Source organism: Parathielavia appendiculata (assembly GCF_033297405.1).
Source record: "Parathielavia appendiculata strain CBS 731.68 unplaced genomic scaffold N657scaffold_12, whole genome shotgun sequence".
Lineage (NCBI taxonomy): Eukaryota > Fungi > Ascomycota > Sordariomycetes > Sordariales > Chaetomiaceae > Parathielavia > Parathielavia appendiculata.
This window is the reverse complement of record NW_026944231.1, coordinates 280,069-294,648: the sequence shown is the minus strand read 5'-3', so window position 1 is coordinate 294,648 and position 14,580 is coordinate 280,069. Positions and strand designations below refer to the sequence as shown.

Below are 14,580 nucleotides of genomic sequence, written 5' to 3'. Positions count from 1 at the left end.
AAGAAGCCCCCAAGCCTCTTGAATCGGCCAACGAACCGGGGCTCTTATCAGATCAGCCATACGATCTATATGGAGCCCATCGAGGTTCTCAACAATCACAATCTCGCAACCAAAAAACCGCAGCGCCCCTTCCCGTGCCTTGCCGTGGTTTCACTCCCCTGTGCTTCCGTATTGCAATCTACGGCAATGTTCCGTGGTGCAATTCCGAAAATGCCAACCCTTGATGACGCAGATTCTGCCCTGTTGTTGCACTGCCTGTGCCCATCCAGCGGTGAGCCCAAGGACCGGCGTGCCCTAAAAGTTGCCTCGTCTGAGTCCTGTCGTCTTCCGTCAACTCGTTTTTCTTTAAATTGACGATGTTAAGCACATTTCACATGCCTTTTGACCGCGTTGGGCAGGTTTCTTAGGTTACCTTAGTTCTTCGCTAGCTCCAGTCACCTTCTCGCCTTTCTGACCTTCTCCCATCCTTTCTAGGCCACTGTTTAATTCCACTAGCTCGTCTACCCATCGACTGTCATTATAACACGCATCAATCATGGCTGTTGGGGTGCTGCCGGGCCAGTTCGACGGTCAGCAGCCCAAGCTCTTCCTCGACTCCGACACCGATTCTAACTCGCCGACTCTCAACACCCCACCGTCGCCGCTCGAATCGGTCAACAGTAAGTGCCATTCATCAATTCATCAAGACGAATCCGAAGGCAATGACATAGACGTTGACGCCCAACAGGACCAAGCAGTTCCCGCCGTCCCTTCTTTTGGGAGGTTGTTCCGCTCTGCGACCTGTACTCGGTTGCACATTTTATCCTCCTCCCAAGCTCATTGCGATTGTCATACAGTCCTGTGTCATCTCGCAATGGAGTAAGCGAGACCAACGCCGTCAAGGGCGTCAATGGAGTTAACGGACACCAGCCACACCCAGAAACCTCTCGTTTCATCGAAGCTCTCACAAACCTTGGCCTCGGTCAATCCAACTGGGCGACTGCCGGCGTCTCCGTCTTCACCGCCATCCTTCCATCAACCGATGGGTACGCAAGCCGGTCCGACTTTCTGCGACTCCGCCTCCAAGACTTTCCTTTCCCCATCTCCAAAATTCAAGAATGTCTGCATGTCCGGCAAAAGTACACTGCTTGCCGGCTGTCACCCTTCGCTCACTCGGAGGCCTACCTGGCGAGTCTGATCGAGCAGGCTGCGGGCCTCATTCAGTGGGTTGATCTTGAATCATCCGTCTCGATCCTTGACCTCCAACAGTACCTGCTGGGTCTAACCCACGAGCTCCGCGACCGCCTCAACAACGCCCCTTGGCTGACCTCACAACCCGTCGCCCGCAAGCGGGTCGCCCTCATCCGAGGCCGACCGAACCTCACCGCCGGCGGACCCGTCTACCGCGCAGCGCGCGCCCTCGGCCTCGAACTCATCATCATCGATGACGAAGGCCACTGGCTGCAGCCCGACACAGACGACAACCGCATGCACCGCGAGGCCTTCCTGGCGACCGACATGACCGAGGACGCGGGCGTCGTCGACCGCATCGTGGCCTCCATCGTCCGCTACCCGCTGCCCATTCACGGCGTTTTTACACTATCAGACAACTTCTTCGTCGCCACCGCCCGCGTCGCCGAGGCATTAGGTCTGCCCACCAACCCCGTCTCGGCCTTCCAGACCTCCGTCGATAAGCACCGCTCCCGCCTGCTGCAGGACGCAACCGGCCACAGTGTGGCCCGTGTTTCGTCGGTTGAGGAACTCAACGCGCTCCTCTCATCGCCCGAGGCGGCATTCACGCCCGTGTACCCCCTCATCGTGAAACCCACAAAGGGCTGGTCCTCGGAATGCGTCAGCAAAGTCTCTTCGCCCGGGGACCTCGCTGCCGCAGTGGCAAAGGCAACAGCCCGCCACGGCAGCGCAGCCGTCATCGAACCGTTTTTTGACGGGCCGGAGATCGACGCAAATTTTGTCCTGGTCGACGGCGAGGTCCTGTTCTTTGAAATTGCCGACGAGCCGCCGTGTCAGGCGGACGGGAAGGATGCGGGCGTCGAAGCCACCTTCAGTCCCGAGGCGCTGACGCTGCCGTCGGCGTTACCTGGGAAGGAGCAGGAGACTGTGCGGGAGACGCTCAGAGTCCTGTTGGTCAAGGCTGGGTTCCGGACGGGGGTTTTCCATGTCGAGGCAAGGGTTGTTGGGTCGGAAATGGAGTATCGGGATGTGGGAAAGGGAGTGGTGGATTTGGTGGTGAGGGGTAGCCTTGGGTCTTGCAGGGAGGATGGGGCGGCGATGGTCTCGAAGGCGGAGTGCAAGCTGGTCGAGATCAATGCGCGTCCGCCCGGGTACAGGGTCAGTGTGCCCTCGCGGCATACCTATGGGATCGACTTCTTCGCGGCGCATATGCTGGCTGCGGTGGGGGACCATGACAGGCTGCGGTTGGTTGCCAGGTCGTTTGACCATGCGGCTGAGAGCAGGACGAGGGGCGCGCAGTACTGGTCGCGGTTGGTCTATGTTCCTGCGCCGAAGGAGGGTGTCGTCAGGTGGCCGTCGGGGTTGTCGCCTTGTGAGGAACTGAAGACGCGGCGGCCGGACCTCAAGGAGAGGATTGTGGTTGCCGTGGACTATTGTGCTCCTGGCGACAGAATCGGGCTGTACACGGACGGGGCGAGGACCTATGTCGCTCATCTGTTGGTGTATAGCCGGGTAAGCAGGAGGGATGCGATCGAGGTGGGGGATGAGGTGTTGCAGGCGATTCGCATCGAGGTGGAAGGGGAGTAGAGGCCGGTATAGGGCGTTTGAGGTTTACAGCCCGATTGGTAGTTACTGGTACATGGCGTTTGACAGTCTAGGTGAGCGCTGGAGTCTGGTTAGAAAGGAGGGTCTGGCCTGTTTTTTCTCCCTTGCAATGCTTGCTGTATAAGTAGACTGATCTGTACGTTAGACTGCTGGCTCAAGATCCTGGAATAGGTTTTTTTTTAGAATTTAGACAATACTACCTAGTGTCCCGATGCAGTCTCACTTGGTCAATAAAGTAGTTACTTAAGAATCACCCGATGTTCATGAGGATGAGAAGGAGCTCTTGAGCCTATCGCGTTAGCAGTTGATCTTCCAGACGATCTCGAGCTGAAAGAATAGCAAGTGACCGGCTCCAAAATCACCAGAGGCGCATCGCCTCTGGGCGGTTACAGGCCCAGAACAACTTGAAGAAGAATGGTTCGTTAACTACCTCCGTACAATAAGACGACTGGAAGTTTGATAGGGAACAGGACAAGTCACACAACCTGATAGCAGACAGCTCTGGCAAAAGACCATTATCATTCGATATAACTTACCTGCGTTTCAATGGTTTCTATGTTCATTAGTCTTTCAACTGCTCCTACTCGCTGGCTGTTATTAGGCCTCCCGCAAATCGTGTTCCTTCACAGCTACCTCTACGGTAGCACCCTAACACCATGCTATCACAGTCGCTTATTACTTGTATTTATTTACCGTCAGCTTCTCAACAAACAGGACCAAACTGCAGTGTCTTGCTGCCCCTTTCTCGATTCCTTATTCCTTGCTCGACAAATTTGTCTTCAGGACACTCAACCGCCTTTCGAGCAAACTGCGGAGTTGGAAAAACGAGCTCAATTCAGCGCTGCATCCATAAAGATGCCCATTTGAAACACAACTGAACCCAGCGAAGTCGCCTGCATTCAATCCACAACCCTCCCTCATCTCAGGCGCTGCCGCGACCTTACATTAAACATCCCAGCACCTTGCTTCCATGATGTCCTTCCTCTCATCAAGCCGCCAACCCATCCGCCAACATAGCATCAATCAACCGACAATGCCTCTCAGCATTCGTCTCACTCATCTCATTCTCATAATTCAACCCATACGGCCAGATATGTCCCCCACCACAGTTGATCTTGGCCCCGGCGCCATCCCACGACTGCAGCAGCCGTGTGGCGCTCGGCCAGTTGTTGGCCGCGCAGCGCGTGTTGAAGGCGTTCGTCTGGCCGATGCCCAGCGTGTGGGCAATCTCGTGCAACGCCGTGCGCTCCGTCATGTAGGCGCGGTTGGAGCCAAAGCGGACGTTGCCGTTGAAGTTGCCGTCGGCCGTCTGCACGCTGGGCACGTATTGGACCGTCACGGCCTTGTTGGCGCGCGGGGCCAGCCGGTTGTAGCGCGCCACGGCCTTGCTCATGGCGGACTCGATGCGCGAGTAGGCGTCGGCTTGGTCGCTAGTTGGGTTGCTCGCCTTTTGCAGGCGCCAGGTTATCGTGGCGCTGCTGAGGGTTGTGAAGGCCCAGAGGAGGGCGAGTAAGAGGAGGCGCATGGTGGTTGGTGGGCGTGGTGGTGTAATAGGGGGTTGATGGTGAGAGGAGGTTGGCCGGGAACGAGCCTGAGGGATGGACGAGTGCTTACTACGGCATCTATTATATATTTGTCCCTTTTCTGCGGAATCAACACTGCCGTATCGGCATTCCATAGAGTGACCTTATTAATGACTTGCAAACTAGGATTCGTGGAAATTTAGGGCAGGTAAAAAGGGATCAGGCTGTTTCACCGAACTGCCTTGCTCGTCGAGTTTCAGGAGGCCAGCCGATCTGCGGTGCATGAAAGCGAGGTGTCATTGCGATGGATACCTGGTTGTACTCGGTGACCACGTTCCGGCTCGGCAGTCGATGAGAGATTCTCCGGGAATGAGCCAGGACAGCAAACAATGCTCTGTGATGAACAACCAAGGCTGCCAAGTAATTCTATCTCGAAACCAAACTCCGTATAAGTATTCCTTACTAGTAGGGTATATCTACCGTTTCTATCAACTTTATCAGTCCACAACGCTCCACATCGCCCCCCGACCCTGAAAGTCAATCCAAGAGAGAAAAAGTCGTAGTTACAACTTCCCCCTCAGCATAATAAACAACGCCTCCGCCCTCGCCATCACACACCCGCCCTCGTTACTCACTTCCCCCTCCATCCAATACTTCCTCCCTTCATTCCTCAATAACCTCGCCGTAATCAAGACCACACTCGCCCCCCTCCCATCATTCGCGAGCGACGTCCCCGTTCGGACGGGCTTCTCGAACCTCGTGTTCAAGTACCCCGTCATGACGGGCATGTCGGCCAGCAAACCGTGCGCCTTGTTGGCGGCAAACACCTGGCCCATGACTTCGTCCAGCAGCGTGACCACCATGCCGCCGTGGCAGATCCCCTCCCACCCGTTGAGACCCGGGCCGAGGGCGACGAAGGATTTGAGTTCGCGGATGAAGTTTGGACTATTCGGAGAGCCGGAAAGTGGTTGTGATGATTCTGTAGAATGAGGTTGAGGTTGAAACTCAGATGCTGATGCCGGTGGTGTTGATGATGGAGAGGGCCGCGGATAAAAAGTAATGTAAGCGGGTATGGCCTCGGCCGAGTTGAGGGTGCGCGAGAGGAGCGTGTCGCGGGCCGTGTGTGAGAGGCGGCGCGAGACGGACTGGTCCATGACGAGGTTCGGTTGGGAAAGGAGAGAGGCGCACCATGGGATAGCGCGGAAGTAGGCTATTTGGCGTGCGGCAGCGGCGGCGTTGGCTTGCTGGAGCGCCATTTTGGCTTTGCTGAGAACCTGAGGGGGTGATGTGGGTTTAAGTGCCGACATAGTACCACGTAATGAATCTTACAATCTGATCATGACTGTTGTTGGAGTGTGGAAGTGGAAGTGGAAGTGGAGGCGCCTGCTAGAATGCATGCATGTGAATTAGGATTTCGGCGCTCCACCAAGTTGCATCAAACAGATCCAGGAACAACTGGAAATCTAAATTGCAGACTCGCGGAAATGAGGAGCCTGCAGTTCCACAGTTTCCCTGGCGCCGGCAAGGAGATCAGATGCCGAGGCAGGGTGGGGCGAGTGACACGAGATGAAAGCCATAAAGCCGCCGTATATTACGGTGACCCGTCTCAAATGCAGGATTTTTCTCAAGCCCGTGAGCATGGAACGGATGAGAGCTAGCCAGCTCTAAAGATGTATATCTATGTCTGATACCGATGGAGTGTCCCCCACACAAGCGACAAGCCACCAACACCGCTCACACTCCTTCCCAACCTCTATTCACACAATTAACCCAGCGGAAAGTTTCCAATTGCGCCGTCCTCGCCGCCATCAAACAGCGAGTTCGTCCCATCAAGCGCAGCGAAATGCTCGGCATACTCCAGCCCCCTTCTCCGCTCCGCCTCAACCCGCTTCCAGTCCCACTCGGCCGCCTCGTCCAGCTCCCCCAGATCCTCAGGCGTCCCCGTGCCCGTCTCGCCGCCCTTCCACCCCTCGCCTGGCCTCTCAGGCAACAACCCGGACGCCTCGATCACCAGAGCCGGGTGCACCGTGAACCTCCCGAGCTTGAACACATACTTGCTGACGGCCGTGGCAATGACATACCTTGAAAAATCCACCTCCTCGCCGCTGCCGTCGGCCTTTTGAACTTTGTTCCGCGTTCTGCCCATGCGCCTGCCGTCCCAACCAGTCGGCCTCACTTTCCCCTTGACCACAAAGTGCGTGACGATGTACAGCCACTTGCGATCCCACGACAAAATGCGACTCCACATCTCGTACCCCTGTAGCGGCGCAATCTCTTTGCGGAAGCTGCAGAAGACGGCCCCCAAGCCGACACCGAAAGCGCCCTTAACCACGTTGCCGTCCTTGTCGCGCACACGCTGGTTCTTGGCGTTGTCGCCGATGATGGGCATACCGGGCCCCAACAGGTGCGTCACCAGGTGCGAGCGGCTGACGTCTAGGTCGGCGAAGTAGGTCGAATTGCTCTTGTGGATGTTGTAGTCGGTCTCGAGCAGCGAGGTGCGCGACGAGGTGACGCTGTAGTGGAAGAGGGCGCGCTGCGGCAAAGTCTTGGGGCGGCGTAGGACGTGGTAGATGAAGGAGTGGAAGATGCGGACCTGGGACAAAGGAGGGAAAGGTCAGCAATGGTGGGACTGGAGCTGCCAGGAGGAAAGGTCTTACCGTCCATGCCAGCGGCAGACTCTTCCAGTTCAGGACGAGGAACAATAGCAGCAGGATCCGACTTGTCCGGCCGGGTCCGTTCAGGAACTGCGTCAGGACCAGGCGCCAGTCGACATAGAGCGCCCGGTGGCCAGCGTAGGCGAGAGCCGCGGCGCTCATGGGCACAAACACCGGGTAGAAGAGAGCGAGCGTGCCGACAGCCATTGTGTCCGGTTTGTACAGAAAAATGCCGCGATCAGCTTTTTTCGTTGGTGCCGCCGGGGACACGGCGGGAAGACACGAATCGACGACCCAATGCGCCGGCCGCCGCGACGACAAGAACGACAAGCCAGAGAAGGACGCTGCGCGCGAAACAAAAGAGGGTGCTGCCGCACTTGGCAAGAAGGAATGACGAGGAACTGGCGTCTGCGCCCGGGATAGCCATGAGCCCGGATGGGTCGGCGCCTGTTTTATCACGACATTTTCTGTTGAGTGGGTTGATGATAGTGGGGCCTGCTGCGCCTTCGTTGAGGTCCGAGAAGGGATCTTTTCGACTCGGATCCAGCCAGATGAGGCAAATGCCCCTGCCGTCCCACCGGCCAGCTTTGGAAGTCTTGTCCGATTGGGCCACTGAAGTGAAGATCAGGGTAGCTGAGTCAGCTGACCAGATGCGGTTCTGAGCCGAGGTTCGGCATTCATGACCCCCGGACTCCGGTTGCCGCGCACATGCGCATTTCCTGCTGTGGGGACAATGTGTTAATCCGCAACCAAGCTACAGCGCAGTACCAGTGATTGTGATGATCTAGGTACTGTACTACGCGGAACTGGGCCAACCTGGAAAATGATCACCGTGACCGTGGCTCAATTTAAAAGCCGCGGATGACCGGACAGAGAGGAGAGAGCGAAAAAAAAATTGAGAAAACAGACGGGGATGTTGGTAAAGTAGCGGTTTGCCTTTGGTTTGATGGAGGAAGCAGGCTTTGAGAATCGAGGGCGGCTTGTTGACCTGGACCGGCATCGACGGCCTCCATTTGGTGCGGCTTACAGAAACAGTGAAAAGGTATCGTCGGTAGCGGCGGCAAAGACAGTAAGTTTGTAGCGGCTTTAGACGAGTTTGCCTAGGGCATCGAGGCCGACAGTGTCCAAGTACAGTCGCGATAATAAGATAACGTTACCATAGGGCGCCGGGCACCTCTGAAAATGAGTTAAGGTTGGTTATAGTATTAGTTTAACTTAAAAAGGTACCTCTAGTTACCACGCAAAATACTCGGGTAAGTAACGTTTTACAATAGATCGTCCCTTAAAATCTTAGAGTTCAACTCTCTTCAATGCTATAATTAGGAGCCATTCAACTAAATAACCCTCTTCGTGGGGAAAGATAATCTTCGTTTTAACGTCCGTTTTCAGGTTGAGATTTTCTTTAGGAAGGAGCGTCCATTACATCCTCTTTAAAGTTACAGATTCTCCTTCTCTTATAGTTAGGAGTCTATTTCTAGTAAAGGTATGTTATGTGTCAGTAAGTCGCCTGAGTGTTTTGACGGTCAAATATCGTAACGTTGTTGTAAGTGACGGACGGTTGACCAGGGGACTAGAGCTAGAGCTTGCGGTTCAATGCTCCTTCCGTCGAAGGTCATGATGCCTTCCAGGTTCTCTGTTCTGTATTCGTAAGCTCATCTGGCAGTCACCGAGTTTGGTTTCTTGATTGTCGGTATAGGATTTTTACCCGACCCTTGAGGCCACGGTTACCTGCACGATAAATAAAACAAGACAACGTTCCAGAGCCCTAGTGCACAGCGGTATTGTAGGAGTTAATGACACTTCAAATAATACTAACAGTTTCCTCGATCCCGTTTCACCTCACAGCCCTTGCTTCTACCACTTCTCCTCACCTCTTCCACCACATCTCACTTCTTCCACCTACCTCACTTTTGACCATCATTTTCCTTGGTTCTCCACCATGCAACACGCAATGGCAAGCCTATATCTCCGGACCGCCACGGCCGCTCCCACCTTCCTCACCCTCTCCGCCGAGGATTTCTTCAAAATCAGCCAAAACCTCCGTATGCACTGCCGCTATCCCCATATCGGCGAAATCCCCCAAGACAGAGCCGCCACCGCCATTGACGATCAAGCAGCCCTCGCCAAACTCAGCGCATCCTACAAACACCTGCGCCATCGCCCAACCAATCCTCTTCCATTTCTTCCACTCCCTCGCCCGCCGAATCATCACCCCCCGCCTCGCCAGTTTCGTTCACACCCTCTGCCATCGTACCGGCCTAGCTGCATCCGTCACAAGCTTAGTCCGCTGGACCGCTAACTATAAGATCCCATCCATGACACGCGAGCAACACGTCGCGCTCACAAACAAGAACGGGGGCCACACCTGGTGTAGTAGGCGCTCGGCGGAGGAGAAACTCGGGTCCTGGTGGTCCGGGCGATAATATAGTTATCTTTCGGAGGCCCGAGAGCTTGCCATTGCGCTTGCGTCGGGGGCGACCTATGTGTTGCTGCAGCGCCGCTTTCTGGGGGAGTCGCCTGCGAAGACGTGGCTGGACTGGACGCATCCGATGGAGAATCTCAGGCATGTGGTGCTTGTGGGGTGGAGGTACCGATGGCCGAGGGCTTGGTAACACACGTATCACACCAAGGAGGCCAGGGCGTTTTTGAGGCATGCGAAGGATTTGAGAGTCTTGTTGCGGTGGAGTGTGGTGGAGACGATGTTGGTGATATGTTTTTCGACGGCCCCGATGAGTTGAAGTCATTGCCGTGGGATGTTGAGTTGCCCTGGCTGAGGAAGTTGTCGATCAATGGTGATAATGTTGGGACTGAGGAGGTTGAGGCTATCATTCGGCATAGTACGGTGTTTGAGGATTCAGAGTTGTTTCTTCAAGGCGGCATGGAGTGTGGACGGAAGGTGCTTGATCTGGAAAGGCACTTGGGGACTGCGAAGAAGACGCTAAAGAGATTATCTTATTCGGCTTTCCCGATCAAGGACACGTTGAGGCAGAGTGATGTCGTTGGCGAGAGCTATGAGCTGAGCAATTCGGATGATGACGAGGACTCTGACCCGACTTGGTATGAGCTATGGGGTTAGGGTTTGATTTTTGTTGAAGCACTTCTCTGCTCTTGAGACCTTAGAGCTCGAACAGCTTGCGTTGTACGGGTCGGTGTTTGAGGAGCCTGGCAACGTGGAGAGCGACCGCAGCTGTGAAGTGGTGACGACGGAAGAGTTCCTGGCAATGTTCCCGCCGTCGCTGATGCGTCTTCGTATGGGCTGCATATTCTACTGGCCGATCGGGTTTAGACATACTGGCGATCGCTGAAAAGCGCGCCTGACCTCGAAGCTCGGGTCTGTTACGCTTGAAGGCCTCAGAATACCGCCAAGGGAGGAGTTCGACTGTCTAGTCGAGGCATTCCGGAAGGCCGGAATTGCTTTTGTCGATCTGGTCGGTTGTCAGAGATCCCTTCTCGAGGGTTTACTTCCAACAAGATCCGGGTTTCCAGTCCGCGTTCCCGAGCCAGTGATCTTACACTTGAGTTGGATAGACAAGTATCCCAGGACGGAGAACTCGCTGGCCATGATTACAAAGGCTTGCGTGCCCTCGTACAACGTTTTTGTCGGCATCGACAGCTAAAGCCGCAGCTTCAAATGGCCGAGCCGGGCTGTGACGGCGTCTCGTCCTTCTACCTGGGGGAGAGGAATCAGGTCCCCCCCAAACCCGCCATGCCGCGTTACTGCACCAACACTTCGGGGTACATTTCGGACGCCGTTCGCCAGATCAAGAATATGTATGGCAGCATCTGCGGCAAGTCCTATGAGTACTAGTGGTGACCATGAGCCCGATTCCGATATCTCCGACTACGATTATACCGAGTGGGTGGCGTGCATCCATGATGGACCACGAGACGAACAAGCGGCGAGTCCAATGGTACAAGGACCTCAACCTTGGCAGTGTCAGTGTTTGGCCGTCGACCTACAGGCCGAGGGCAAGGGCATCACAGGATCAGGCCTCGACATTGGAGCCACGGACCTGTCACACAAGTGCGACCTCCAGAACTATGATGATCTCGATGATGTGATCAGGGACGCCGAAAAGTCGGGGGGAAAGTGCGTTGCCATGAACGCTATTAGAGCTCTTTAGGGAATGCTTGTCAAGTCCATGAGCGCCTACGGTGAGGCCGCGTCTGGCTACATATGACGTTTTCGGCTTTGACCGCGACTACATGCAGAAGACGCTGGGAGAACGTCTTCGGGCAATGACGCTCGACGGCGAGCAGCGGATTGCCGACTTCTTTGACTGCTACTACACCGAGGGCGAGCCTGGCGACCGCAAGGACGCCAGCAAGTACGACTGCAAGGATCCGCCCAATGAGTACATGCAGTCATACTCGTTCCTCTGGGAGCTCCGCGACCGTGACGGCTTCAACAAGTAGCTCTCCAACCAGGGAATTGACCTGGAATGGATCGGGGTTGCGAATACAGATGGAAGTTCCGCTGCGAGCAGCGTCTGGTGGCATGGGCATGTGCTTCAACTTCGACAAGGAGCACCGCGGCTCCCCGACTGCCAAGTCCAACTTCGACGTGCTAACCCCCAAGACGGTGGTAGACGAGGTGGGCAAGAACTTCGATACCATGATGGCCCCATATGAGTCAATGTATATGATGCTGGGCCTTGACTTGTTCGAAGGCAGTCCTGTCGATGCGGCCGCGGTTCTCGCCATGCCCCTGTTCCTCCTCAAGGACGCAGTCTCGTCCATGAAGGAGGTCAAGAAGGTTGGTCAGGAAGAGAGAGACCGGAGAGCCAAGGAGCTCATTTTCAAAATTCCTGAGGGCATCATCTTCCTGATCCCCTTTGTCGGCGCCGTCGTTAGCGGTCTCGGCGGCACCGCCGCAATAATGGCACGCACTGATGACGGCTGTCGACGCGATTGGTAATGGCGATCTTGCCGTCTACTCTCTCGTCGAGAATCTCGAGTTGGCGCCCGTCGCCATTCTGGCTATGGTGCTTGGCGGCCTCGGCGCCGGCAGCACCCGCGGTGCTCTACGCCACCGCGAACTCGTCATCGCGAAGGGCAAGATAAGCTCCGAGCAGAAGAACAATATCGGTGCCTCGTTCCGACTACACAACCACAAGGTCGAAACACTCATGCGCATGATTTGCCTAGACGCTAAGGGGGGCTGGCCGGGATGGGAGACAAGCCATTGACAGTCACATGAATATATGAAAACCGCTATACATCTTCCCTTCCTTATTACATCTTGTCATGTAACGTTATCTCTTTTCCTGGGTCATTGAAATGCTGGTAATGAGCATGTCCCTGTACATCGCATTCCTCTTCGTTCGTCTGGATTCTCCGAAAATAAGACTGCGCCGAAATACGTAGTCAAGTAATGTGCAAGTAGGAACTAAGGCAACCAGGCAGTCCACACTGTAAACATAATTCAAGGCACTCCAAACAATCCAGTACCCTGTTTCAACCTGAATCACGCTGAATGCACCAGCCTCCAAACTAGAACTTCTGGGGAAACGTATCTCGACCTGCTGGCTTAGCGCGTTTTGACTCCTATACTCTCAGCAATATCCTAGACCTTCGATAGGCACAGGGCCAATGCCGCAGTCTGCTGTCGCCCAGCAAAAGGCTTGTCGCCACGCATCATAAAGCACAATTGAAGTTTAGTTAATAAGTTACGTTAGTGCAATTACACACTAACTCGAAGCCCATTTAGCATAGTGGCTAATGCGTTGCACTTGTATCGCTTTGACGACATGCAAAGATCACAGGTTCAATTCCTGTAATGGGCATACTTTTTCAGTAAAACCCTTGCCATTATACAACTAAAAATGTCTTTTTGCATTCCGCCAACAAATGCAGCAAGCAAACACGCATAACTGGCTTTCCATCGCCTAAGGAGCCCTTGTTCCTCAGCTTCGACGTGGAAGAGCCCATTCCCGGAACCACTCTTCATCTTTTCTCCGTCGCTCACGATGGTCGGGTAAAAAGAGTCAATCTACCTTCCTGCACATCACGGCACTTTTGGACAAATCTCTCATAGTCTTCCTCACGCTTCTCCGTGTCCACGATGAACCAGGAATTTCTCGGCAGGCGTGTCTCCAACTCATCGCCGCCCATGCCACGCTCCCGCACGGTGGCCCTTTTCGCCTGAATCGGTGCAGCCGCCGCCCCATCATGATCAACGTCAACATCATCATCACCATCATCACTGGCAACAACATCCTCGTAATCTGGCAGGTCGTCGAGATCATCCCAGTTTGCGGCAGCGGCCTTTGCGCGGGGGGGCCTTTTTCCCCTTGGGCAGTCGCGCAGTTCCTCGCACCCGGCCAAAGTCGACTTGCTTCAGCTCGAGATCCTCCTCATCCGCCGGCTCCTCGGGCGTGCCGGCGCCTACGATGTGGGCTTGGCGTATCTCGATGCAGCCGGGCTTGAACACATCGTCGAACCAATCTTTTGGGTACCAGATCATATCGCGCGTGACCTTTATCCTGTCGGCCCGGTGCAGTCTGTAATAGCTGCGCGCCGGCGAGTGCCACGGCATGCAGGGCGCCGTCGGCTGGGCCCATCGCACCGACTCCGCGAAGCCGCCGTCGATGGATCTCTCGACGTTGAGGTCGGCCGTGGAGATCATGGCCCCGTACACGTAGTCGTTGTCCGGGAACTGCCCCCAGATTAAGGTACTACGCTACCGCTCCACCCCCAGAAATGCGCCAGATCTTGATAAGTTTGGAAACAAGGTCTGCCCTGCGCCTCCCGGGTGCTCCCGCTCCAGATCCGTCTTCTGATGGGTTGCAGCGAGTAATTTTGGGCTGTGCAAGCCGCAACCGCCGAGCATGGCACCAGAGTTAGGAAGATTGCATTTACCCGGCATGCTGCAGGGGCAGAAGATTAACCAGAACGTACAGAAATAAGGGTAATTGACAGCGTCAAGTGAGGGAGGCGCATCACACTACGCAACCTTCAATTCCATCCTAGCTACTCGGGTAGCCCTACCTTATTTATGTCATCACGTTCAGTTTGAAACTTGAGCAGAAGAGCAGGCATATCAGTTGTGACTAGCAGCGTATCTTGACATTCAGGTTCCAGTACGTCTTTGACCGAAGGCTCCTTCGGGTCCACGGTGGGCATCTTCCTGCTTCCGTTATTGAATAATTAGAGAGTGCCATTGCTGCATGCGTGCATCGCCGTCTGGAGCAGCTGCTGCTTTTCTACGCAGATGGCGAGGCTTACATGTAGCGATCGAAGGCGCCTTGAAATGTAATTATCAGGGCGCACGCCCTTCAAGTTGTTGCTTTGAAATCGAAAACTCATAAGCTGAACATTTGAGGAATGGAACGCCAAGTCCGAAGTCTTGTCGGAAGTCCGACTGCCAACCTCCCCTGTTCGGTGACAATGCTGTGATAATCGAACCAATCATACTTGAATACTGCCAAATGCATATGAGGTTACAGGGGTGAGGGAGCTTTATGGGTGTTGGGTGGATTTGATGGTTGTTGAATAAAACCCGCGTCGCTTGATTATTGCGATCAAGCGTCGGTCCTGGAGTGACAGGGTACAGACTTGGAGGCCTTGAGCTGCAACATGAGTCAGCTTATAGAGAAGGAAGACGAGCGAGACAAGGTCATGTTGAC

General features: G+C 54.9%; 7 protein-coding genes and 1 non-coding gene across 8 annotated transcripts; 4 read left to right on the top strand and 4 right to left on the bottom strand.

Moving 5' to 3' along the window:
* Nucleotides 1–124: 124 nt before the first annotated feature.
* N657DRAFT_692335 (glutathione synthetase ATP-binding domain-like protein) lies at nt 125–2,965 on the top strand. The gene is made up of 2 exons (XM_062797158.1): nt 125–659; nt 728–2,965. Exons 1-2 carry the CDS (start codon nt 536–538, stop codon nt 2,755–2,757), a joined length of 2,154 nt encoding a protein of 717 aa, XP_062645023.1. The 5' UTR covers nt 125–535; the 3' UTR covers nt 2,758–2,965.
* Nucleotides 2,966–3,443: 478 nt separating this feature from the next.
* Nucleotides 3,444–4,610, bottom strand: N657DRAFT_648071 (uncharacterized protein). Its single transcript, XM_062793451.1, has one exon. The coding sequence runs from the start codon at nt 4,298–4,300 to the stop codon at nt 3,764–3,766; it is 537 nt and encodes a 178-aa protein (XP_062645022.1). The 5' UTR covers nt 4,301–4,610; the 3' UTR covers nt 3,444–3,763.
* Nucleotides 4,611–4,728: 118 nt separating this feature from the next.
* Nucleotides 4,729–5,805, bottom strand: N657DRAFT_648070 (thioesterase superfamily protein). The gene has a single exon (XM_062793450.1). The coding sequence runs from the start codon at nt 5,552–5,554 to the stop codon at nt 4,862–4,864; it is 693 nt and encodes a 230-aa protein (XP_062645021.1). The 5' UTR covers nt 5,555–5,805; the 3' UTR covers nt 4,729–4,861.
* Nucleotides 5,806–5,901: 96 nt separating this feature from the next.
* On the bottom strand, nt 5,902–7,462 carry N657DRAFT_648068 (uncharacterized protein). Its single transcript, XM_062793449.1, has 2 exons — nt 6,956–7,462; nt 5,902–6,891 (listed from the first exon to the last, which is right to left on the bottom strand). Exons 1-2 carry the CDS (start codon nt 7,157–7,159, stop codon nt 6,064–6,066), a joined length of 1,032 nt encoding a protein of 343 aa, XP_062645020.1. The 5' UTR covers nt 7,160–7,462; the 3' UTR covers nt 5,902–6,063.
* A 3,287-nt stretch (nt 7,463–10,749) lies between these two features.
* N657DRAFT_682902 (uncharacterized protein) lies at nt 10,750–11,368 on the top strand (the record flags this gene model as incomplete). Its single annotated transcript, XM_062796530.1, has 2 exons — nt 10,750–11,042; nt 11,113–11,368. 2 exons carry the CDS (start codon nt 10,750–10,752, stop codon nt 11,366–11,368), a joined length of 549 nt encoding a protein of 182 aa, XP_062645019.1.
* Nucleotides 11,369–11,417: 49 nt separating this feature from the next.
* Nucleotides 11,418–12,141, top strand: N657DRAFT_692330 (uncharacterized protein; the record flags this gene model as incomplete). The annotated part of the gene is made up of 2 exons (XM_062797157.1): nt 11,418–11,801; nt 11,902–12,141. The coding sequence occupies 2 exons, from the start codon at nt 11,418–11,420 to the stop codon at nt 12,139–12,141; spliced, it is 624 nt and encodes a 207-aa protein (XP_062645018.1).
* A 511-nt stretch (nt 12,142–12,652) lies between these two features.
* N657DRAFT_t120 lies at nt 12,653–12,738 on the top strand. Its single transcript has one exon. It is a non-coding gene; the product is annotated as a tRNA-Thr (tRNA).
* A 21-nt stretch (nt 12,739–12,759) lies between these two features.
* Nucleotides 12,760–13,775, bottom strand: N657DRAFT_648066 (uncharacterized protein). The gene has a single exon (XM_062793448.1). The coding sequence runs from the start codon at nt 13,578–13,580 to the stop codon at nt 13,197–13,199; it is 384 nt and encodes a 127-aa protein (XP_062645017.1). The 5' UTR covers nt 13,581–13,775; the 3' UTR covers nt 12,760–13,196.
* Between the last annotated feature and the right edge of the window lie 805 nt (nt 13,776–14,580).